General features: G+C 41.5%; 1 protein-coding gene and 2 long non-coding RNA genes across 15 annotated transcripts in view; 2 read left to right on the top strand and 1 right to left on the bottom strand.

Moving 5' to 3' along the window:
- LOC106047396 (uncharacterized) overlaps positions 1–9,686 on the top strand; it is a 29,506-nt gene extending 19,820 nt beyond the window's left edge. The window contains exon 3 of the long non-coding RNA XR_001213756.3: positions 9,566–9,686. This is a non-coding gene — a long non-coding RNA (uncharacterized lncRNA). The remainder of the gene's footprint in view (positions 1–9,565) is intronic.
- On the bottom strand, positions 8,050–14,456 carry LOC106047395 (uncharacterized). Of its 2 annotated transcripts, none has more exons than XR_007159075.2 (3): positions 13,635–14,456; positions 12,173–12,306; positions 8,050–11,771 (listed from the first exon to the last, which is right to left on the bottom strand). It is a non-coding gene; the product is annotated as an uncharacterized lncRNA (long non-coding RNA). The 2 variants fall into 2 exon arrangements; XR_010827461.1 differs by having other exon boundaries at positions 12,173–12,291.
- A 50-nt stretch (positions 14,457–14,506) lies between these two features.
- Positions 14,507–25,885, top strand: part of GLIS3 (GLIS family zinc finger 3) — a 194,867-nt gene continuing 183,488 nt past the window's right edge. For 5 of the 12 annotated variants that reach the window (XM_048050969.2, XM_048050967.2, XM_048050966.2 and 2 more), the window contains exons 1-2: positions 14,854–15,037; positions 20,519–21,000. In XM_048050969.2, the coding sequence (XP_047906926.1) occupies positions 20,616–21,000 (385 nt within the window). In that variant the 5' untranslated portion in view covers positions 14,854–15,037; positions 20,519–20,615. Of the gene's footprint in view, positions 14,667–14,847; positions 15,038–15,057; positions 16,623–20,518; positions 21,001–25,885 lie in introns of those variants that run through there. The other 7 variants (XM_066987751.1, XM_048050960.2, XM_048050964.2 and 4 more) reach the window with 7 other exon arrangements.

The raw sequence follows: 25,885 nt of genomic DNA, 5'->3' as shown, positions 1-25,885 counted from the left end.
ATAACTGGACACAGGGGAATGGAAAGAGAGGTAGCTCTTCCAAGTGAAGTTCAGACTAGGTAAAAGGAAAAATTTATTTACCATGAGGGTGGTCAAACCCTGGAACAGGTTTCCTAGAGAGATGGTTGGTGCCCCATGTCTGTCAGTGTTCAAGAGACATTTGGACAATGCCCACAATAACATGCTATAAGTTTTAGTTAACCCTGAAGAAGTCAGGCAGCTGGGCTAGGTGATCCTTTACCCTGAACTATTCTATTCTACGTTCTCTTTCTAAGAAGCTCCTGATCTGCTGAGCTAGATAATTGTACTGATCATTTTGTTTTCCAGGGGGAAAAAAAAAAAAAGAAAAAAAAAGGAGCCCTGAGATAAATGGCTGTAAAAATCAGTAGTGTGTAAACTAAAGAAGTATTTGCAGAAGTGATTGGCTTTCTGAATTCCATCTCTTTCACCACTATATCCTAACTGGGCTAACAGATGTAAAGGTTATTGCCCTGGATAAATAAACTTGCCGCAGTGTTTTTTTAATCCTTCCAGCCTAGTGAAAATGTTTTATGCCAAAGCCAATGTTCACACCTGAAGTCCTTGAAGTCTTTCATAACAACCTGTTCAGGGGGCATTTTTTGTCTTGGCTTATTGTTCTGCACCTATTTCACTTGTCCTTGAGGTATCCCTGCCAATGTCTTTTAGAGCCTGGCTGTTTCTGAAACACTTTTCTTCCTAGTCTGGGACACCCTTTCCTATCAATCAACCTTTGCTTGCAGAGCCCTATCTAACTTGTTAGAAAGTGTGGGCAGACATGGGTATTGACTTACGTTGCATTCAGACAAATAGCCCTCTTACTTCACTTGGCCTGCAGACCTCAGCTGTATCCAGGTAACAGCTTTATGCACAGCTATTGTCTGCTTCCACTGGGAGAGTAGATAGGGATGTGCTTGGGCACATTGATATGCTCATAGAGAAGCTCTGGAAGTGTGGGCTAGATGAGTGGACAGTGAGGTGGATTGAAAATTGACTGAATGTCAGGTCACAGACGGTTGTGATCCCTCACAGAGTCTAGTTGCTGGCCTGTTGCTAGCTATCTGTGTCCCCCAGGGGTCTGTACTGGGGCCAGTATTGTTTAACTTAATTCATCTATAACTTGGATGAAGGGTCAGAGTGCCTCCTCAGTAAGTTTGCTGATGATACAAAACTGGGATGCATAGCTGACAGCCCAAAGTGCTGTGCTGCCATTCAGAAGGATCTCGATGGGCTGGAGAGGTGGGCAGAGAGGAACCTCTTGAAATTCAACAAAGGCAGGTGCAGGGTCCTTCACCTGGGGAAGAAACCCCCACACACCAGTAGAGGATGGGGGCTGACCCACTGAAAAGTAGCTCTGCAGAGAAGAGAGTCCTGGTGGACAGCTGGCTAACCATGAGCCAGTGATGTGTCCTTGTGGCCAAGAAGACCAATGCTGTCCTGGGGTGCATTAGGGTGAGCATAGCCAGCAGGTTGAGGGAGTAGATCCTCCCTCTACTCAGCCATGATGAGGCCTAACCTGGAGTATTTTGTCCGGTTCTGGGTCTCCCAGTACATGAGAAACTTGGAGCTCCTGAGGAGGGTCTAGCAAAGAGCTACTAAAATGATTAATGGACTGGAACATCTTTCATATGAGGAAAGGCTGAGGGAGCCTGGGAAGAGAAGGATCAGTGTGTAAGTATCTGAAGGGAGGATGTGAAAAGGATGGGGCCAAACTCTTCTCAGTGGTGCCCAGTGATAGGACAAGAGGCAATGGACACAAACTGAAGCACAGGAAGTTCCATCTGAATATGAGGAAAAGGTTTTTTACGGTGAGGGTGGCTGAGCACTGGAATAGGCTGCCCAGAGAGGTTGTGGAGTCTCCTTTCCTAGAGATATTCAAAAGCCATCTGGACACAGTCCTGGGTAATGTGCTCTAGGGGACCCTGCTTGAGCAGGGAGGTTGAACTAGATGATCTCCAGTGGTCCCTTCCAACCTCATCCATTTTATAATTCTGTGATTCTTTGCACACCCCAGCAGGAAGGTGAAGAAGCAACAAAACACCCCAAAGCCATCCCCTCTCTGGGCTGACAAAGGACCGGGGGCCTTCCGCTGAACTTGCTCCAGTGTATCCCTGTCTTCTGTGTTACTGAGGGTCCAAAACTGGACACAACAATCCAGAGGATGTCACAAGTGCCACATGAATAGTAGGAGAGGATAATTTCCCTAGACCTACTGTTTTCACCCTTAACAATACATCCAAGGATGTGGATGGGCTTCTTTGCTGAAATGCTGTTTCTCAGAAGATCAGCACTCAGGCTGTACTGCAACACAGGGTAGTCATGAAAATCATTTACTGCAGTTTGTCTGGATCAGTGAGGAGCACAAATGCTGAAACAGTCAAAGATATTTTGCCTAATAATATATATTTTAATTGATTTTGTCTCTTTGGTTTAGAAACAGGGACTGTAAACCTGTGGAGACATAACACTTTCACATTTGCTTTTCCCCTATTGGCTTTTATGTGAAGGAACAGGTAGCACTGTCACTCTGTTAACACTGCTCAAGATGCCACAGCTTGAAATGTTCTTTATCCTGCAAAAACTGTCTGTGTCTTGCAACACCACTACTAAAGAAATTCTCCCAATAGGCAAACTGAATTGAATGTTCTGTGGCTGGTGGCTGTATCTCTGTGATAGCTGATCCCTTGGGACCAAGCCTTCTTCTACTTCCTCCTAACTTCTGGCTCTTTCACAGCCTGGTTACCAGGGCATCTCTGCATGCTGTGAAACTTGAAACCTAGCAATAAAAAAATGGAGATTTCATAGAAAATATTCTTCAGAAACCTTAGTGCAGTCAGAGCTGGTACTTAAATGTCGTAAGGCTCCCTGGGTTAGAGGGAGGTCTACCACACTGCTATAGTAGCACTTGGAGCATCAAAGACTGAAGGTCAGGAGTTTCTTGTTATGGTATGGGCAGGCAGAGGATTTGACTGAGCTGGAGAAGCTACACCTGTGTTCAGCATAATTAAGACTTCCCAAAAGTGAGTCTGGAGCATGAATAGACCCGGTCTCAGGTCTGTCCTCCAGAGGTCACTGCATACCCACTGCTGAGACAACTGCAAAGTTGTTTTGCAATAGCATCATGCTAACACTGAATGCAGGCTGAAGGTTCTTTGTCTATAAACAATATTTATACCTCGTTCCTGTTTGCTCAGTGACAAATAAAAATTTCATGTATTTTTCATAGACAGATTCTGTGTAACTGTGAGAGCAAGACCTTAGCAAATATTTTGTTTTGACTTAGCTTCTCTGAGTCAGGGGAAAAAAAAATAGGACTCCAGGTCATTCTGCTTTTTAAAGGTGGACCTTGAACTCTAAGTTAGAATAAAACTCACAGAATTTTGAATTTCAGATTTTCTTCTACCTTAAGCTGATCTGCAGTTTCAAAGATGTCTGACAATATCTATGAAGCTGGCAATGACTACAATAATTTTAGGGGAAGATCTTAATTGTTTGGTAATACTTAAAAGTGGTTGGAAAAAAAATGTTAATATTACCTTTGAAAGAACAGTTTCAACATTTGGATTGAACCTAAGACTGAATTTTAACAAACAGGTCTGTGAAATGCTATCCCCCACTTAATGGCAATGTCATTATATTTAATAATGAATTTAATTTTCAGATGGTTGTTTAAGTGCTTATCTGCATTACTGGAGTACAAGGGGTGAAGGGAAATATGATGCTTCCTCTCCTGTGGCAATGTTTTAGAAGCAGCGTTTCTAAACTACTGAACTGAGCTTTAGGAAAAAATGCCTAGTTCATGCTCCTGTCATTAGTCTGTTTTAAATTTGTACTGAAGGAGAAAATACAAGCTCATAGCCAGCTAAGGGACTCACGGTGTTTGGTTTAATGCCTCCTTGAGTGATGACCTAATGAAGCCCATGCTGTGGCTACTGTGCTTGGTGGGACTCGGCACACAGTGCTCAGAGAGGCTGTGTGCACTCTCTTTTCCCTTGTCCTGGGATTGAAGTTTCGCAATCTCTCAACCTGAACCTGGTCAAACCCTAGACATGTGGTAAGGTGCCCATTCTAAATAGACAGATTCACTAACAGAAATATCACAGAATCACAGAATCGTCTAGGCTGGAAGAGACCTCCAAGATCACCTAGTCCAACCTCTGACCCAACACCAACAAGTCCTCCACTAAACCACATCACTAAGTTCAACATCCAAATATCTCCTAAAGACCTCCAGGGATGGTGACTCTACCACTTCCCTGGGCAGCCCATTCCAATGCCTAACAACCCTTTCAGTAAAGAAATTTTTCCTAATATCCAACCTAAACTTCCCCTGGCACAACTTTAGCCCATTCCCTCTCATCCTGTCACCAGGCACATGGGAGAATAGACCAAACCCTACCTCACTACAGCCTCCTTTAAGGTATCTATAGAGTGCGAAAAGGTTGCCCCTGAGCCACCTCTTCTCCAGGCTGAACAATCCCAGCTCCCTCAGCTGTTCCTCGTAAGACTTGTTCTCCAGACCCCGCACCAGCTTCGTTGCCCTTCTGTGGACTCTCTCGAGCACCTCCATGTCCTCCTTGTAGTGAAGGGCCCAAAACTGAACACAGTACTCGAGGTGCGGCCTCACCAGAGCCGAGTACACGGGGACAATCACTTCCCTAGACCTGCTGGTCACACTGCTTCTTATACAAGCCAGGATGCTGTTGGCCTTCTTGGCCACCTGAGCACACTGCTGGCTCATATTCAGCTGACTATCAACCAGTACTCCCAGGTCCTTCTCTGCCAGGCAGCTTTCCAACCACTCATCTCCCAGCCTGTAGGGCTGCTTGGGGTTGTTGTGCCCCTGGTGCAGGACCCGGCACTTGGCCTTGTTGAACTTCATACAGTTGGCCTCAGCCCATCGCTCCAGCCTATCCAGATCCTCCTGCAGAGCATTCCGACCCTCGAGCAGATTGACACATGCATGTAACTTGGTGTCGTCTGCAAACTTACTGAGGGTGCACTCGATCCCCTCATCCAGGTCATCAATAAAGATATTGAAGAGGACTGGCCCCAGTACTGAGCCCTGGGGGACTCCACTAGTGACCGACCTCCAACTGGGTTTGACTCCATTCACCACAACTATTTGGGCCCAGCTACCTAGCCAGTTTTTAACCCAACGAAGTGTACGCCAGTCCAAGCCACGAGCAGCCAGTTTCTTGAGGAGAATGTTGTGGGAAACGGTGTCAAAAGCCTTACTGAAGTCAAGGTAGACCACATCCACAGTCTTTCCCTCATTCACTGAGAGTGTCACTTTGAGTCCTGTGTGGAGAGCTGAGGCACATAAATTTCAGGGGTTTACTCAAAAATAGTCAGAAAATAAATAGCTGACCTCAAGCTTGGCCTCAAGGACAAGGTGTGACTTTTTTGGATTCTGCCTCTCTAAAATTGCCATGGACTTTAACTGGGAATGAAATTCAGGCCTTCTCTGATGTAAGGTAAAATGATGTCAAGGAAGTAATAAAACCCCCTAGTTGCTGATTTCTTTAGAGTATAAAAGAACATGAATGTATAAGGAAAGACAGAGTCTTGGAAAAAAAAAATATATATATATATATACACACACTTAGCTACAGCCACTGTACCTAAGTGTATATATATATATATACACACCTAATTGTATATTTTATATATATATATATTTTATATATATATATATTACCTAATAGCAAAAGGTCACTTTGGAATCTGTCATGCTTAATTATCAGCCAAAACTAAATCCACGGAAATTTATGCCTGCTATTCAAGCTATTGGCATTTTCCATTGTCTGTGAGGTGTGTATAGTAAGAAGCAGATTAATCTCCAAGTGAACTGATGTTTCAAAAGCTGCTCTGTCCTGAGCTGAGTAATCACAGAAACCTAAGAAATTACCTCGTGATCTTACTGTGCCATGTAACAGAAGTTTTCTTAGGAGCTGTAATTACAATATAGCAATTGAAGACAGAGATGGCTGTTTTTTTCCGTACTAATTTATTAGTTTAATCTGTAATTTTGAAAGATTCCCCACTGAACTTTAATAGTTGGCCAACTTCCAAAATACCTCATCCAAAGCAGAGTAAAATTTCATTATGTTAAGCCATGAGGAGGCATGGTCTTTGAAGATAACAGGTTTTCAGGTGATCCAGAAAGACCTGAGTGAAAAGATGTGATGCCAAGATCCCAGAGAATTAGACCTGTGTCAGCAAGGACCAAGGTGGTCTGCAAGGTGGTGCAGGAGGAGGCTCCTTCTCTCTATCCTGACCACTGTATCTCTTTGCAATCCATTCCTGGCTTAATCATTTTAGGAAATCAGTTGTCGTTGTTTCATGCGAGAGCAGTGAAAGACAGGATGGAGCATGCCCTCTCAGCCCTAATCACTTATTCTCATGTTCGGGTGTCCTTTTCTTACTTCTCTTCCTTGCCAGCAATACCTGTGCCTGTAGGACAGTCATGACTGGGGAGATATAGTCTGTGGAGCAAGGAACACAACCCAACACAAGTCTAATAAACCTGGCAAAGGAGAGAGGCTGGCTGAAGAGGGATATAGCAGTTTTCCCTCCCCTAGACATTATAACATTGAGTCAAAAAACACCTACGAATGTATTCATGGCACATTAACATGAAAGTTAATGAGGATCTATTTGAGAGGTCTCATGTTGATTAATGCTAGTGCACAAACCCATATGCTCTGAAAAAATGATAAGCTTGAGGAAAGCCCTTATTTCACCCATACTTTCCAGCTAGGCTCTTTGTATTTGCCTTCTTTTCTAGCATAGAAAAGAGACCTCATGAGGCACAAAAAATCACAGCTCCAATTCAGCTAAACATTCAACACTTGCTTAATTTTAAATATTTTAAAATACTTCTGTTGAAATCCAGCCTCTATTTTAATTGCTTCTGGAGGAATGTTTCCCTGTAATAGTAACATACAGTGCAGTGAAAATTCCAGGAAAAAAAAAAAAAAAAAGCCTAAGAGCAATGCTATGCAACAGAGATCTTCATAAGTATTGCCAGTTGTTACTGACATGCAGTATTGTTTTATTTTAATGGATATAGGCTAACATTACATTGGTTTTATTACTTTTGATTGGATTCTTGTGTGTATATATGGGTATATATGACTATATATATGGTACCTATTCTTTGAAAAAAAATGAGTTTGTGCCAAAGCTCTTGGATGCTGATACTGAAGAAGGTGACACGATTATTTTTAAAGATTATTGTTATTTCATTTTCCTATTTCTCTATGGACAAGTTTTTCCACAATTAATTATGCATTCCTAGGCTATGCAACATTATGTGCTGTCAGATCTGTCAGAAAACAAACACCAAAAAAAACAACTGTTTTAACACATACTACATTTTGTACCTAACCCAGCAACAGGTGATCCAGACTCAGCTGCACAAGAAAAAACTATGAATGAGATTGTGAGTGTCAGGATTCTGTCATCACTACAGGTGTAGCCTGGAACATAAAAAAGGAAATGCAGAAGATCCCCATAAATAGCACAGAACTCTTCTGGACACATTGGAAGATTTTATTCCTAAAGCTAAAGTTTGCAGAACTTGTTTCTCTAATGCTTATATTGTAGAATTTTTGTGACAGTGTCATTTTTCCAAGTAAGCTCCATCTTAAAACTATGAATGCTGGAGGTTTTTGTAGAAACGCAAACTCCTCCAGTTACAGAGCACAGCAAATTGGTAACTTATGCTCTGAACAAAGATATTTTTTAAAGGGAGCTTTAAGTGTCCTTAACAGAATAAATTAAAGACAGAAAATAAAAAGCAGCATATCAGGAGGATAAGAATATATTTTGAGCAACCCAGAGAAAATGGACAGAAATGTGTCTAAACCAGTTCTCCTTACGGATTGTTATTGTAAGGCTCACAGAAGTTATTGAGGTGCACAGGCATATCAGAGAATAGAATTTGTTGTACTATAAAAAATAATAAATAAAATGAAGCAGGAAGCATTCAAAAGGTGAAGGGACTGACACATATTTTCATATTAATTGTATGAACTTTTTGTTTGGTGCTGTTACCAGAAGTCTTGTGAAGTACTTTCCACCATGGCCTCTCAGGGCTATAGCCTGAACATAGGTATACAGAAACCTAAAACTAAAGCAGTGGGATTGTATCTGCAATATTAGCAGGAATGTAAATGTGCTGAACCATGGTCAAGCCACAGGCCTTTGGGACTGGAAAAAATACAGAATTATTGAGATAATGGGTTTCTAAATGTTTCTTGTAATTTTGAAAATACTGTGAAAGAAGACCCTTGTCTTATTTCCATGCTTTTTACAGAAACTGTGTTTCTGCAATTCTGCAGTGCAGAATACTTCAGTGTTAAATTAAAAATATACCAAATATACTAATGTCACAGTAAATAAGTTATAACTGACTAATAAATTTGTGTGCAATTGGACATTTTTGATCACTTACAGGACACTTTGTATCCCTAGCAAGAGTGGAGCATGTAACCTGTTTTTACTTTTTTTTCTATTTAGTATCCTTTTAACAAGAACAAAGTAGTATAATAGGGAATTAGCAATAGCTACATGCTGGTTATGCAATGTACACTTACTGCAGCTAGAATTCAAAATTAAAAAGGAATTAATCTAAATATTCTAGTACTAGATCACCATAGCTGTTTTTATGTCTGTTTTACAAATGGGTAAGAAGTGAGACAGATAGGTTGTTAGTACTGTTTTACACAAAATCAAAGCAAGACTATGAATATGAGTTTCTAATTGACTTTATCCCTCTACTTTAAGATACTTATAGGGTTAATTAAATGGGAAGATATGTGTATACATCTATATTAACACAGCTGGGAATATGAACGTTGAATGAAGTCAGGAAAGTGATTGTTTTGACACCTACCTAGCCAGCAAGTGGTGATTTTTTGTAAATCTAACATAAGTCTATACAGCAAATTCTGGGAGTTTTGTGTGACCAGCCTTGTATCTGGATGTTGATTCAACTTTAGCAAAGAGCACAGGAGTTTTTATCTGTCCACAAGTTGAGAAATACTCTTTTAGGAAGTATATGCAACTGCAGAAGCAGAAGGAATGAGAAACAAGTTCTGAGAAAGAAAAGCATTTTCGTAAGAAAATGTTAGACTTTTAATTTATCAAGAATGTGTTTACCAAGAATTGTATATAAAATTGAAGAAAAAAAAGTAGCATCAAATTATTCATGTTGTTTTTCTATGGCACATCTTGCCATGGCAGACACACATTAAACAAAGAAAACAGGGCAGTCTCACTGATTTCTTGAAAATGTGGTAGAAGGAACAGAGCCAACATATAGTTTATATGGGTTTAGCAATGTTTGGACAATATATATTTATATATATATATAAACATCTGCATAGCCCTAAGCCACCAATTTTCTTTAATTTTACAACTACAAGGGCTTTTAAAAATTTTGGCTACCAGACCGGATTATAAAACATCACTAATTGCAGTGACCTAGCTGACTTACATGGTGCACATGTCTTCATCTGCTAATTTTGTTTAAATACAGGCAAGGTGACCAGTCTTCTAAAACACATTTACTGAAGTGATGGCCCACTCTTGTTCTCCCTTCTGTGGCCTGGGGCAAGAGCCATGCTACACGGGCAAAACTGCACACATCTTAGAGCCTGAAAGGAGCATAAGAACTTTCTTCTGATGTCAGCAGGCAGATTTTCTAAAGATCTGGGACTGCCTCCAACAGTCACCTTGCTTCTTCCAAAGGATGATATGGAATTTGGAAGAATGGTTTGAAGAAGCAACATCCATGAACCCTTTTCTGTTACATGTGTAGCATTGTCACTAGAAATTCATTGTCTGGAAAGAGGCAACAGATGTCTCCATGACTAGCCATGAATGAGTGTGTTGCAGGTTTGGGTTGAATCATTCAACAACTGGTTGATTAAGGACATAACTTTTAATGTGTTTTCCACTAGTATTTTCTGAATTACATTGGTCCCTTGGGTGGAAATCCTAAGATAATATAGTGATGAAAGCAAACTATATACACGTAGGTATCTATTATGCGATAGGCAATATAATGCAACATTAAAAACCAGTGCTTAAGTGGGGAGGCACAGAAGCAAGAGTAGGATAAAAATTGCAGTGGTATGTAAATGCCACAGAAGTGATTAATAAAATGCTTACTCTCACAAACAAGAAAAGCAAGTTTCAACATTGCACTTATCAGCAGTTCAATCTCCAATTGGTGGGGCCTATGAAAGAAATCATTATTAATATCAGAAGATCTTACTGTAGGACAAACAAACAGTAGTTCCACTTTATCACAGGATTTTCTTCTAAGGTTTCTGGGTGAACTGTGGGAAATTTCCTTCTTTGCTTCTTACTTCACCCCTGGTTAATGGCCTATCAGTAATGCTATTTCTAGCAGTGTCAGTCATCAGTAGATGAATGAAAATGGATGTCATGTCAGTAGGGAATGGAATGGATGTCATACCAACTCCTGATACAGAAATCTCTTATAATCTCTGAATAGAAATTAGGCATGCTTAGTTTACTATATTCAAATATATGTTACATTGGTCCAGGTCAAATTCAGTTTGACTTCAGATTCTGTTTGGGCACTGAGACTGAGATTCGCAGGCAACTGTGTTCTCTGCCCTCTGTTCTCTTCACCTGTTAAATGCATAGTGAAAAGTGTTGTTTAAATGTTGATAGTTATCTATGGTAGCTGAACTGCTTTGCTTGTGCTAAGCCTTCTCTCTGACCAGATTATTATGAGTTCGGAAATTTATTCCACTCATCAGTCTGATTTCCATCTTCTTGAGATGCACTGTAGAACCTAGAATTCCCCTGCAAATTATTTTCACCTAATAATTCTAATTTCTGAACATAAACAGTTACACTGTATCACCACATGCTGTTATATAACTTTGCTGCATTCTTCTGAAACAGTTCTGCACATATGCTCATATCACACATAATTGGTCTACATTTTAGTTAAATGAACCCTGTTTACCAGCACAAGTTTCGTCCATTTCAGAATGAAAGGTGAATGAAGCTCATGATTTGTCAAATTCTGTTTCTCTAAGGATATAAGTAGAATGTAAATATTTTTTAAACACTTATCCTATGGGCAGCTTTTGCTCCACTCGCCAGTTTAGACAAATTTTTAAATGTCAGTTGAATGCTCTCAGTACATCTTTTCATATTGCAGTGTAGCATGTGTTGCCATATTCTAGCTAATATTCTAGCTACTATCTTGGATTCTTTTTTTTTGTTTTCAAAGACGTTCTTGTCCTCCAGTTAAATTGACTACCCCTCTGTCCAAGGTATTGGTGTCCAAAACAGGTTTTCAGTCTTGCTACAGAAATGAAACAAAATTATTGTGTTTTGTAACCTTTTTACCTAGTTTTCTCTCCTAAGGACTTAGTTCTTCTGGTGCTGGTATACAGAAGAGTGAGATGAGTAAAATTAAAACCAGCTGTATCCCCAGGTTGTCACAATCCCTGCTCTCCATTCCTTCTGAAAGAATGGCTTTCCCCCAGCTCCGAAGGAAATAATTGGACTTCCCATAAATTCCACTTCACTGGCCAGAGAGTCATTCCTGTACTAAAAAAGCCCTCCAGAATGCCAGTAAACAAAACAAATAAACTTCTCTTCATGCAGTTTCTCTCTTGTGTTGAGTGAGCTCTTTTCAAAGGTCTTTAGCCACTCACCATCTTCTTTCAGGGCTCACCCAGTGAGACAGTGTTTCTCTAGAACAAAGAATAGAAGGATTTATATGAACAGTTGTCTTTCTTTTCTGGCACTGGTACTAACACCCTTTTGGTCAACACACCCAATGGCACTATGCAACCATAATCAGGTTAGAAAGTGACTGGAGAGTGAAGCTGAGGGCAACTGTGTTATCCCAACAGCTGTGGGGGTTGGGGGGTTGGAAGCAGGAGGCAGGCAAAAAGAAGAACACACTTTTTTCTTGAAAAATGTTTGTAAAAATGCTTCTGTGTTTGACAGTTTCTAAACTGAAAGCTTAATTTAAAGGCCCAGTATACCCTCATATAGCATATAACTACACATTTCCTTAAGAGAAAACTATACAATTTTACTGAACTAATAAAATTTCTCTTGGGAATAAAGTGACAAAAAACTGTTTTACCTCAGGAAACCACAGTTTGGTCTTGGCTGGGTGATGGCCTGAGTTCACAAGGGATTCAGATGTAAACTATAATGTATCCTTTTCTGAATACACCAACTCCATTGGATACATGGATCGAGCTAGAGAGGAGAAAACTTGCAATGGAGAAAGATTAGTTTCATGTAATAAAAAAAGCAGTTTTCTGGAGGAATAATGCATAGCCTTTTCATCTTAAAGAAGTATGTTTCCTGTATGAAATGAGTATGGGCATATACTGACAGATCTTTATGAAAATACGCAGTGTTGCTGCCCACTAAGATTGGATGTGCTCCTTTACTATACTTAGTAGCCTTATCTGGTTTATACTGCATAAAGTTTACTAGATTCTCCAATACCCACAAAACTAAGGAAGATTTTAAAATTTGAATTACCTAATATTAATTTTGGTAATATGAGATCTTCACTGGCATCTTTGTTCCCTGCTCAACACACTTCTCATCAGGCTTCAATGACAACAGCTAAAACTATCTCTTCCTGCATGTAAAGACCGCATGTTCCTTCTGTTTTACATGATGTGTTTCACAAGGTGTTACATGGCTAGGATCCATCAATTTTTTTCACTGAAGAACTGACAATTTACCTCTCACAGACAGGAATGACTCAAGAATGGAAGAAGATTTTTATGGATGTCAGGTTTTGTTTTTGATAACATCCTCAGTGTTTACTTAAAGAAATTTATTTAAAGCAATTTGTTTATTTAGTTGTTTTGGTAACTTTCAACTAAAATATGAATATTGAAGACTTCCTTTTTTAATGTTTTTGTTGTTGCTGTTGAATAAACCTATATCAGTCATTTGCAATGTGAGTCTACCATTATCATTACAATGGCTCCCACATCAGTCCAGGGATAACCCCTGAAATTTTTAGTGATGAATTCTAACTAAAATGTAGTTGCATGGAAAATTCTGTCCTGTGGTACCATGAGACAGTAAACAACATGGGATATTTTAATTTGCTTGGCTTGCATATACATTCTCTGCTTTCAGGTGGTAAAGACCCCTTCTTCCTTTATAAGTGCTTTTAATAAGCTTTTAAAAGTCAGGCACAGCTTCCTCTTTTTTTTCTTTTTCTTTTTTTTTTTCTTTTTTTTTTCAATAACCTGTATATGCTGTATATAGTTATTTTATTTAGAACTTACTCAATCACTACCTAAGCAGCCATACACATAGAAACAAAGAGATCGTACAACATTGTCACCCTATGAGAAAGCCTGAAGCCTCGACATTTTCTCTATGTACTCTGGCTGTGTAAAGAATGTATGCTGTTGTCTTCTTATCAAGTTCATATTTGCATTAATTTGGTGTAATGTGAGTGAACAGCAAAAAAACTTTGGCTCAGAAGAGCTTATCCAGCCAAGGAACTCAAGGCTGGCCTTGAGCAGCCCAGTGATCTGCATGCACCCTGACACAAACCCTCATCATACCTTGCAAACAAGCCAAGCAGAGCTGCAGGCTCCCATTCTCCCTGGAAGAAATGATCAGGACAGCCACAATGACACTCTCTGGGACTTGGAGAACTGTGATTAACACCTTATCTATGTGCTGGGCTGATCCTGCTTTGCATACAGGGCCTGAGCCTGCTGCACTCTCCCGGTGACCACACATGCAGGTGGGTGCCCTTCCTCCAGGACTCCACTGCTGGCAGGACGTCCCACCACTAGGCCTAGATGAGGGAGTCATCAGACGATTTGCTGCTCTCTGAGCCTGGCTTTCCAGCGACTCATCTTCACCTCAGTTATGCTCCCAATTCCCCAGTTACAGCAATTAAATAAAACTGACCATAGTGAGGGCAGAAGTTTCAGTTCCTGGGCCGTTCCCTCCATCTGTGGGAGACGAGGTCAAGCACCTCGAGTCTGCATCACCCTGGGAACCTTTCTGGGTGAGGGGATAAATGCAGCAGACCTGCCTGAATACTTTCCTTTCAGCTTTTCTTTATCCCATTGCTAGTCCAGTCTCTAGTGTTTCCAAGCAGGACCCCCATCTTATAAGACAGAAGAGCTGCCTTCACACCACATTTCTAAAAAGCACCCAGGAGACTGTCGACAGGTATCCAGCCCCTTGATTCTCCTTCCCACCCCAGTGGTGCTGTCCCCTTCCCTCACCTCCTCCCCAGCCCCTCCAGACCCCACAGCAAGTCCCCACTCACCCCTCCTTACAGCACCACACAGCCCCATGCAGCCCCCAGAACCTCTCCAGCCGCCCTGCAGCCCCTAGAGACCTCCTAAACACCCCCCATCCGCCCCATGGGCAGCAGCCCTTCAGCCCCACGCCGGCCGCCGCGTGCGACCACCTCCACCCCCCGGCCCCCCATCCCCTCCATCCCCCGCAGAGCCCCATCACCGCCCGAAATGGCGGCGGCAAGGGTTAACGGCGGGGCCGGCGGGCACATGACAGCGCCGGCACGGCCCGGCCGGGCTCCGCGGGGAGCTGCTCGCTGCAGGCGGGGGAGGCGGGAGGTGAGCGCGGCGGGGCGTGCGCGGCCCGGCCGGGCCCCGTCCCGCCTGCCCCCGGCCCCCCGGCGGGGGCTCGGCCCCACCGCCGCCGCCGCCGGGAGAGGTTGAGTCGGCAGCTCCCGGCCCCCGCGTCAGAGCCGGGCGGGAGTGGGGGGGGGGGGGGGGGGGGGGGGGGGGGGGGGGGGAGTTGTTGGGGGAGAAAAAGCAAAACAAATGCGGCGGCGGCGGTGAAGTTACTTGGCCGTTACTCACCGCGCTGACCAGCCCGCATGCCGTGGAGATGAGGGCGCAGCGCCGTCTGGCAGGACGGCACAGCCAGCCAGACAGCCTCCCGGGAGAGACGGGTCATCCCGCGGGTGAATAAGCGGAGATAGGTACCGGTCGGGGGAGGCGGCGGCGGGCGGCGGGCGAGCTTGACCCGCCGGCGGCGCGGAGCAGAGCGGGGACGGCGGGGCGCGGGGGGCGAGGCGAGGACCCGATGCAGAGACCCCCGCGGCGGGGGCTGGTCCGGGGCCGGGCGTCCCGCGGACAGTGCCCGGCGAGGTGACAGCTCTGCCTTGTCTGAGGGCCTGCGTGCGGCCGGTCACCGCGGCTCCTTGGGCTTCGCGGCTTTCAGCCGTGCCCTCTTCTCCTCAGAGCCCCGGTCGGGTTTTGGCCCGGGCTGAGGCTGCTCCAGTTTCAGCGGTGAGGCGTGTGGGTGAGATACGGGTGGTGGTGGGCATTTGATGGGATATCTGCCCGTGGCAGCGCGTGGTGGCGGCAGCGGGGTATCAGGGCAGGTGCCTCTGGCCCTGTGGCTGCTGTCCCTGCCTCCCATGGGGACACCGTCGGTCGCTCCCCGTCTCCTGCTCATGCTCACACCTGCTGCAGCTATCAGCAGCAGTTCCGAAAGCACGCCTCAGACAGTGCTCGCTGCTCCCAGGTTGTGCTGGGTTTCTCTGTCAGCTCGCCTGAAGTTTGTAGCTCACCCTAGTGAGAATAACGCTACTCCTGGAAAGCTCCTGCTGTTCGGCTGTAGCAACCACTTGCGGTGGCACAGCCCTGTCACTCTCAGTCCTAGCGGAGAAAAGTCTGAGGAGATCCTAATTACCACCATAAAAACCTGAGGAGATTTTTCTGGCAGAGCGGTAAAAATTCTGGGTCCTGTCTACACGAGGATATACATCATCCTGTCTACTGATAACGGCTGCTGTTCTGATGGCAGTCGCAGCAGTACTGGTGGCTGCATTCTGTGCTATGTTTGTACAGTCCCTTGCACAAAGGCATTCCTTTCTGTGACTAATCTTCCCAGGAATTATAGTGATGGAAGTAATAAGTAATTAGTGTATTTATTACATGAGCTCTGAGAAACTCAGTTGTGTTTGGAGGCTGGTTGTCTTACAGTGCTGTAGAGGACCTCCTCTTACTTTCATGTGCCTTGCTTATTGATGTCATTTCAAGAACGCTTTCTGCTGACAGTGGAGAACCAGAAACCTGGAGACTGTATGACCCTTCCATCATTTTTCTTGGATGACCACCTGGGCTTAACAAAAATGTGGTATCATCAGGGTACTGCAGTTTGGAATCCAGGCCCCTGTGGTAGTCCGAAAGTGCAGGTGTCGTGACAAGGACACAAATGACCAAAACAGTGGATGCTAATGTAAGGTACTTACTGTTCTCAGTAGTGCATGGCTTCTGAGATGCAGGCTTGCATGGAGAGTAGGGAAAAGATTCTATAAATTGTGTGGAAACTGTATTTTGTAGCTTCAGTTTTGAAGCCTCATCATCTTCCTTTATTGCAGTTGTGGTTCCTGATCTGCGTATTGTTCCAAGCTGAGTTCCAAGCTCTAAGTTTAGTTCTTTTTTCCCTAGTTAAATCTCCTTCCCTTGGAAAGGAAAAGGAACCCATCGTTACCTTTTTTGGTTTCTGAACTGTAGCCAGATACCTGTGCAGAAGGTGTCAAACCAGCACTTCATTTGGTGAGTGTGTATTTTCTAGAAGACAAGTTGTTAAGCCAGTGGCTGTGGAGCTTCTGTCGGGGTGAGTGCTTTTCACAAGCAGCTGTGATACACAGCAGCTTCCAGGGCCCAGTTTCTGTAGACAAGGGGCAGTCAGCAAGGCTGAGGTGGGGCACCCCCTTTCTGGAGCCCTCCTCTGGACCAGTGCCGAGATGGGGCGGGGGGATGCTGGAGAGAGGCCGTCGCTGGTCTTGGTGAGGTGAAGACAGCGCTTGCAGTCCTGCAGCGCATGGTCCAGGTGCACGAAGGGGTGATGCCATGTGTCTGCTGTCATGGTAGCTGCTGTGGAGGTGAGGTAAGGGTCTCCAGTGGAAGAGTATGAAGGAGGGACTGCGTGGTGCATTGTCCTTCAGCCTTTTTTGTTAGTGTTTGATACTTTGATAGTGCTTGATACCTGATGTGAAAAGTGCCCGTGTCTGATAAACACCACCTAATCAAACAGTGAAAGTGTCTCCTGAGCTAGATGAATTACAGCTTCTTAAACTGATGTCTGCAGTGGGCTAATTCAGCACTTACTGAAACCGAACGGCGTATTACCTCTTACTTCAGTGGGTTGAGTGATAAACCAGCACTTTTCAAAACTGCACTGTAAGAGCAGACTATATGGCATACTGTGCTGCAGGCAAAGGCTTGTGAATTCATCTTTTGTTTTCCTTTCTGAAGGATTAGTACTCACATTTTCCAGAGATTCAGCTTGAATTTAAATTTTACTACATGGTTTTCTGAAAGTGAATTTATGAATCATTGTTATGGATTTTGAGTAACTGTGTTGTCATGCTGTTATTGATAGATGCAGAGTCATAGAGCTTTGAGTAATGTCAGTTTACAAAAAGAGACTTCAGAAGCAGTGGATCTAAATGTATTTCCTTTGACATCAGAGCAAGTAGGAAAGGGCACTGTGATGTCTCATTGATGGAGAGAAATATTTCATTGAAAGGTGGCAAGTGCTTGTAAAGTGCTTTGGTACAGCAAAAGAATTTGTCTGGCACAACTGTTTGGTCTCAGGATAGTATTCTTTTCTTTGGTATTTTTGTGTTCTTAATTTATTATATGTAAGTTTCAACCCTTTACAGAATTTCTAAGGGTAAGGTAAATAAGCAACAGTATCTGATGCAATATTCCTACAACTTCTAAGATCACTATGGTTAGAAGCTTATCATGTCTTTTTACTTTTTTAAGTGTCTAAAATCAGGAGCTATTTATGATGTAAAAGTGATCTAGACTTTTAGAATTTAATTACCATCTGATTGGCTTTTAGTTAGTTACATATGCTTCAATGCAGTTTAGCCACTCTGACTTTGATATAAGAATGTCATTTTGATGGAAGCTGATACTAAACAAATCAAATTAATGAAAGGGCACTTGTGAACAAGTAAATAATACTAAAAGTACAACAAAATAATAATTCAAAAAAGATGAGAAAAGTAACACTCTCCAAGGTGCTTTAATGTTTTAAAGAAAGAAAGTGCCAATTTTCATGTTAATGTAATGTTACACATCTTCATGATGGAATCAGAGAGATAAATTGGCAAAGAAATCGTAGAGAAATTACTTAACTTGTTTCTGCTTTCATCCATAAAAAGAATAAAGGTTGTTTTGTGTGCAGTTTCAGGTCATTTGGTTCAAAATATGTCTTTACTGGCCTTAAGAAAGAAATTACAGGCCCAGAGGCCTTTTCTTCAAGTGTGAAAAAAACAGCAGTATTCAGTGATAAAAGTGAGGCAAAGACAATATGGAACAGTGTTACTCATTGTAAAATACAGTTACTGTAGGAGAAGAACAGTAAGGAGACCAACCAGCTTTGACCTGGATTTTGCCTGAGCTGGTTGGTCTGTGTAAACTGTGTATACTTCTGTTGATTAAACTAAAGACGCTTTTACTGAGTAAAGCTAATGCGTTTGTCATGTGTAATCTTTTCTTGATTATACTAGTTCTTTTCACAGACAGGGATTACAGACCAGAATGATTGTTATCTGTAGCCGATTTATAGTGCCATGGTATATAGCCTTACCAGCAAAACAACTGCCTTTGTTTGTGTTTCCTTTTCTAAGGAACTAGTCACCTGTGCTAGGACAAGGTACATTCTGCTTTTAAAACAAACTGAGGATTTAAGAACATTCAGATCTGCCTGTCCTTGGTTGAATTGCAAAGAATGATTTGTGCTTCAGCAAGGCATGACAATAAATAATATTGCTTTTAATTGGTGTTCTTTACAATTTTTATTCCCATAATATAAAAATATAACAATAAAAATAGTATTTTAAACACATCTTTTGTGACCAAACCAATGTGGTTAGAGCATCCCTCTCTTACTAATGTCAGTCATAATATTGCTCTTGTCTTTGAAGGTAATATGCTTAGACCTTTCGTTGTTAGTGAGTTTAAACTATAGCGTGTGTATGTGAATATCAATGCTATCTATGCATGTGTACAGTCACTTAGATGGCTTTTACTCTAGTCTGGAGGTGTGATACGAATGCAGTTTTGCAAAATAGGCATATTTGATGTTCTTTTTTTTTTTTTTTTTGGCAGTTCACAGAGGGAGGAAATTGGGACATAGTAATCCGAGAGTTAAGCCTGAAGGTTCTACACAAACTTTGATCATGAATATAGTGATCGTAACTTTACTAGCTTCAATGCTGAAAACCTCATGTGCTGAAGATAAAAGTTATAGTTCAATGTTTTGCTGCAGCAAGGTCATAATACTTAATTAAAACCTCACTGTATACATGAATGAAGACCATAATTGGAGATGAATTTCAGTTTTATTTCTGTCAATTTGGATGTCTGAACAAGTCAATTAGGCACAGAGTCCATGACTGAAAAAACTACTTAAACATGTGCTTAATGTTAAACATACAAACCTAGTGATGAAAGTTGGGCATATGCTATTCAGCTGAGCTGTGGCTGAAATTTCCCCATCTGTGTGATACCTTAGCATAGTGATTTACACTGACAAGTACAGCTTTTGTCTACAAAATCTTTTTTATATCAGGTAATGTTTAGATCTAGTTGATTCTGCTGTGGCATAGGTCATGTCTGAGATGATCACTCAAAACGTTTACCGGTCTTTTCTTCTAAGATTGAAGTAACAGGAAAACTTAAGTGACAAAAGTGTCTTTGTGGAAAGTCAGAGTTCCAAAATTATTGTCATAATCAAAAGATGACCATGAAAATTTGCCACTGTATAATGATATCTAAGTTACGGCATATCTGTAGGTTTACAGTGGGCATCCACTTTTGTAGTTACATTCACAAATACTGTTGCGCTGTGCTTTCTTGTAATAGTTTTCTACAGTGAAGCCCCACCAGTGTTGGAAGGTCCAAAGAGGCATTTCTATGGTTTTGTTTTTTCTTCTCCTTTTTGTTGCGTGTACATCCTTTAGGATGTGAACTGGCATCTCTTTCCTGTTTTGTCTGCATTGGTGTGGTGCTTCCCTGCTGTGTTTGCTTTTCAGCACCATTTTAATTAATAGACCGAGGAGGTGGCAGGAAAAGGGGAGATATCCCTGTTCATCCTAAAAACGATGCCCTATCAGAGAGTCTTTTCACTCCTGGCTGCATTCTTTCAGTTGCTCAGCATTCACTTCATTTCATGGCTGGTTTAGCTAATGTGAAGGCAGCTGACCTTATTCCAAACTTCAGCTTTTGAAGGGGCAGGTTCTCTCCACATTGGAGCTGTGAGTCATTGCTTGGTTTTGTTCTCTCTCCCTGACAGGCCATGTAGCACTTGTACATGGTTGCTTGTAACCGGTGATGTCACCGAGTTAACAGCCACAGGCAGACCTGTCTTTTATGCATTATTTACTAAAACATAAATTATTTTTATTTATATATTTATTTATTTATTTTAACAGGTGTAATACAGAATGGATTACTTACTGACTTTGGATTGATATCAGTCATAGCTGTGGGTCTGTAAAAACACGCTTTGATTTCATTAACTGCTTAAAAATGAATGGGAGGTCATGCAGTATGAGCCATCGGTCAACAGGTATTTCTCATGGACCTGGGATGATCAGTGGACAGCAGATCCCACCTATCAGAGTTCATGCAGGAACTCCCCGCATATCTTCAGATAGCAGCAGCACAAGCCCAGCTATTGGAAACTTTTCTGCCAGCCTACACTTAAAGATGCCCCTAGGAGGAGGGGTAGCTCCTCAGAGCAACATCATTGACAGTACCATTCACCTTCCCGCTCTAAGTCCCAGAAGACAAGTGGTTACAAATGGGAAGCCTTTATTTGAAGTCCTGCAGCCCCCAGAACTGCCAGCCCCACAATCCTTAAAGCCAAAACAGCAAGAATTTGGAAACACGTTCTCCCCATGCACAGGTAAAGGTAAAACTCCTTTTTATATTGCTTTTAGTAATGGCATTTCTTCTCCAGTATCACATAGCTAGATGGTATTGGTTTCAGTAAATCCAGTCTCTTCTTTACGACTATTTTACTACAACAGAGGAGATACTGAAACAGAATGTTTTGCTATTTTCAGCTAAAGTAATTAATCACTTGATTTTTTCCAAGGGCTTTGTAATTTACAGCAGTTGCTCATACTCCCGGAGCTGTCCTAAGATTCTTTATAAACAGTGTGGTCTGACTTTGCTTTCCTAACCTAACTCAACAAATCCAAATAGTTGTTTTGTGCTCTGTAGAGCCAGAATTTTGTGAGTGCTATCAGAAATATTCCATCTTGGATGTATGAGTACAGCTTTCCGTTGGTGACTAACAGCTGCTTACTGATGAAAGCAGCAATGTAGTCATAGATTTTAGAGTGCTTAGGCAGGGCAAGCTGTAAAGCACCTTGGAGCATGTCTCAACCTTAGATTTTCAATTCAATTTCTGGAACCACAGTGTGTGCTGTGGAAAATAATGATGCATAGCTCTTACAAGATTTGGATGCAGATCCTCTTTGGGTAAGTGGTTGTGCATCAGAGATTATTCAGAATTATATCAGATTATATCAGAAATTACTCGATTGTCTGCTCTTCGGTCTATGAAGTTAGAAGAGAATTTTAAGGTTTCAGTAATTATTGATTCTGGCCAAGCTAAAATCAGGACGCTATTTTTGAGGAATTTTGGTACGTAGACCTGAGGATTTAATGGATAGAAAGGAATTAAATGTTTTAAAATACCAGGAAAAGCTTGGATTTATATCTAAGTGCAAGTACAGAAAAGGAGACAGATTTCTTGTTTTATTCCAAGTCTGTTGCTTCTCTCGGTTTTCCTTTTTCCTTCATTACTCTGCTTAGAAAATTTAGTAAGTCCAACCCTCTACAGCAAGGCATGCAGGCTTGAAGCCACCAGTATTTCAGAACAAGTTGAAAGTTAACTGCATGCTTGAGTGCTCTGCTGAGTCAGGCCTGTAGTAGTGCATATACATATTCATTGGTTGACCTCTGAGATTGATCGTCTGTTGCTTGCTTTGCTGTTGGTGGTGGGTGTTATTTACACCATCTAGCTTCAACCTTCTGCTATTGGCAACAAGGAGAGGCGGGCTCCTTACATGAAGAGCTCTGGAGGAAAGTTTGTCACTACAGGTAGAGCTTGGTTCCTGCTCTGTTCAAAATTATTTACTTAAATATAATAGATCCATTCAGGGATCTCTAACACAACTTACATAGCAGCTGCTCCACCAGCTGTATGTCTTCCAGAGAGCATCACATGGCGAAGAGAGGGTCACCTAGTTTATTGTCCTTGGCATCTGGGGATTTGGATCTGCTCTGCCTGACCATGGTGTTCCTGTCTGTCATTTCCATCTTTGTTCCTTGGCCCACTCACCTACTGTGTATGTAAAGCAGTCTGCAATTTTGAATCACAGCAAACAGTGATTCTGGTGGAAGGGCTGGCATCAGGGAAGCTTATGTATAAACAGTGCTGGTTAGACATTTTGGAATCAAGTAACTGGAAAGGCAACAGACAGTGACAATTGCAAAATAAATGAAGAATGTAAGGGAAGACATTAGGAGATAAAGAACATGGACGACACTAACATATACACATGCTTGTCTTTCCAAAAGCATGCTTTGGATATTTATTCTGTAATCAGGCAATATAGGATGGCTAGTGAATGGCCGCAGAGCCCTTTACTGTATCCTCTTGTCTACCTTCTTTCTTTTCAGTGCCTTTTCCTTCATCAAGCAGATGTTGAAGTATTTAACTTGTAAAATCAGTTTATCCCACGTGAGAATATGTTGTAGTTTGATTTTTGAGAATTTATAGAATAGTAGGAACTCTATGAAGTGCAAGAAGATAAGTTACCATGGAAGAAGATACTATGGGCTTCAGGTACCATGGACTTCGGATTCTGTTTCTCTTGATTGGGATTAGTAATTCCTCCTGCTTTAATGTTCTTTTTATTAACAGGCCTGCTTAGGAAGTTAAAGATTATGTGTGCTGGGAACATATATACCATAGAAGAACTAAGTCTCATACACTTAGCTGCATCCACATAATTTTCTAAGACACTGATATGCTGCATAAAGTTTATAAATAAGACTATAAACCTCTAAAACTATTTATGTAATTTATGCCTGTGCAGGTCTTTTTTTTGTCCTTTACTAGTGGCTGGTACTTAGAGGGCAATGTGTTTTGATAGGTATTTATTTCAGTTAAAGTTTTTTCTCAGGAAGACAATAGTTTTCCTTTTACAGTTGTCTTGGTATCAGTGTAGAGGTTTGCACTATTCAGAGATGGTTTTTTTGTTTTTCTTTTTTAACTTTAAAATATATGGACTAATACAAGCAGCAAGATACACCAAGAAAAATGACTTTTTGATGTTGGCAAATAGCTTTCCTGCTCTCTTTCAGTAATGGATAAACCATTTTTAAAAAGACCATGAGCTTCAGTTTGGGGTAAAGGAAAGAAAAGAATATTGTGTGCAAGTATGTGCCTTCTTTTCTATGGAGTTTTTTTTGACAGGAGATGGTGCTGAGTGTAGAAAGAGAACAGTAATAACGTACAGTAAGTGCAACATGCTCTCAGCAACATGTTGAGAATCTTTTATTTTCATGAAGACTATCTTTATCTTGTATAAGGATGCAAAGCTTCGAAAGAAAAGGATTTTTAGAAAGGTTGCCACCTCAGGTCACATGAACAGAAACTGTTACACTTCTGTGCATGACAAGAACCTAGAGCACACTGTGTTTTCTCACAGTGGAGAAAAAAAGCAAGTCTTGACAGGCACTTGTGTACGTCTCTGACTTCAACTGTTTTACTTCCTGTGTGGTACTGAATGTATGATGTGCATTCTAGTACTGTTTTGTGTGTCCAAAAAAGAAAATAGTATAATGGTGGATTTTTTTTTCAGTACAGAAAAATGTGAGAGTAAATTGTTTTTGTTGCTAAGAATGTACACTTTTGTCTTCCCAAATTAGGTATTTTCACATAGAAATTAGGTGCAAACTGCAAGCATAACAGTACACGTATTTGACGTTCGAAATCTACAGTGTCTCATTACATTTGGTATGTCTATTTGACCACTTTTCGTGAATAATTGCTTCCACACATTATAGGTTTACTCAGACTTTGAAAGCAGATCTCTATTGACACTAGCTGCTATGGTGAAAAAGAATTGGAGAGACATCAGGTAAAAACGAGCAGAAACGTTTGAGAACAGCAAAGGAAGACAGAAGACTGAAATGTGGTCAGCATTTGTCTTCAGCTTCTCTTTTCAATGAAGAAGATCTTTTGAGAGGTCTTGTAATGAAAAACTATACTAAAAAAATTCTAGCTTTCTACTGCATGTTCTGTTAATAATGTAAATTTGAAAAGAAAGTCTGATCTTCAGGTGGTTCACATTAGAACTGCCCTTTAAATGTAATGATGCCCAGGCAATGTTATTTATTCAAAGATGTATTACTTAGCTTATCTGCTCTGAATACGCATATCTGAGTAGTATTTCATCTTCTAGAAAATCTAGTAGCTGTTCTTATTGCTTGTCTTTTTCACTCATCTGTATGGACAACAATTTTGTGAGCATGAGCTGGAGGATGTTCAGGCACATCCTGAGTGCTGTCGTGTCTAACATACTAATAAAAATCTCAAATCTTTTGGAAAATAACACATTTTCTGACTGCCAACATGTTCAACACCTGTACCTGCTTTCTCTTACTCTGGAAATGAAATTGTATGTTTTTGAACTCCATCAAGAGGTATTAAAAACAAACACATTGCTGCTGATTTAGGTAGTTACTGGAGTTGGCTGCTGAAAAGGAAAGCTTATCTTTTTCCCTCAGCATTACCTAGTAGGGTCCACTGGGGACAGAGGAGGGTCAGGTCCTGGGGGAGCTGGATCCTTGGTCTGAAACACTGTGATCATACATAGATATTTATGGAAGCTTATTTGAGGCTTAGTAGTAGATTTTCCTGTCATGTTAGACAATACACTGCAGTCTTAAAGCTACTCAAATCTGCCTGATAGAGAATTTCCACTGTGGTAGGAATTCTCCAGTGAGGTGCTTACTGTTCATGGAGGTGGTGTAGCTGCTCCACCTCCAGCCAGTGTTCCCATAACCTGGTGGAGAGGTCCCACAAGGACACAGGAAGTGGGGTGGCAGCATGTCATCATGGCTTTTGGTCTTCTTTCTTTATATGTTTGTGGTTTGACCTGTTATATCTGGCAAGACTTTCTAGAAGTTACAAGCAGCTCTCAGACATGGCAGCCATAGCCACTCCCTTTTGCCCCTTTCTCTCTAGCAGCAGATGATGCTTCATGCATAGTCCAAGCCTTGGAAGTCAGTCTGGCCTTTTGTTCCACTCTGGTTGCTCTACCAAAACTGTTTTGTACTCAGTGTGTGGGTATGTGACTGAGGCTGTGTTATAGCTGTGAAGAGTTGACATGAAAATACTTAAGATGGGGCATGAGGAAGATAATCTGGACATATGCAGGTAAAAGAGAATGCTTACTGGCATTTAAAGAAACTAGCCATTAAAGAAACTTATGCAGATATATATTGATCCCTTTTGCTGTACATTTTATGGCCATTATAAAGACAGTTGTCATCTTCCATTTCTGTGATTTCTACAAAGTTGTGTTTGCCTTTAGATGAAAAATCTTTGTGTATTTTATTTCCTATTATGGTTTTCTTGCAAATGCAACTACAATTTTTTTTTCCTGGTAAAATATCTGATAAGATAGAATTCATGTTTCCTATACAGGATCATTAGGACTCTTCCTTAACCTAGAAATATTGATAGACATGTTAAATCTTGTGGCTGTTTTTTT

The sequence above is a fragment of the Anser cygnoides genome, chromosome Z (assembly GCF_040182565.1).
Source record: "Anser cygnoides isolate HZ-2024a breed goose chromosome Z, Taihu_goose_T2T_genome, whole genome shotgun sequence".
Classification (NCBI taxonomy): domain Eukaryota; kingdom Metazoa; phylum Chordata; class Aves; order Anseriformes; family Anatidae; genus Anser; species Anser cygnoides.
This window is presented reverse-complemented; position numbering and strand designations above follow the sequence as displayed.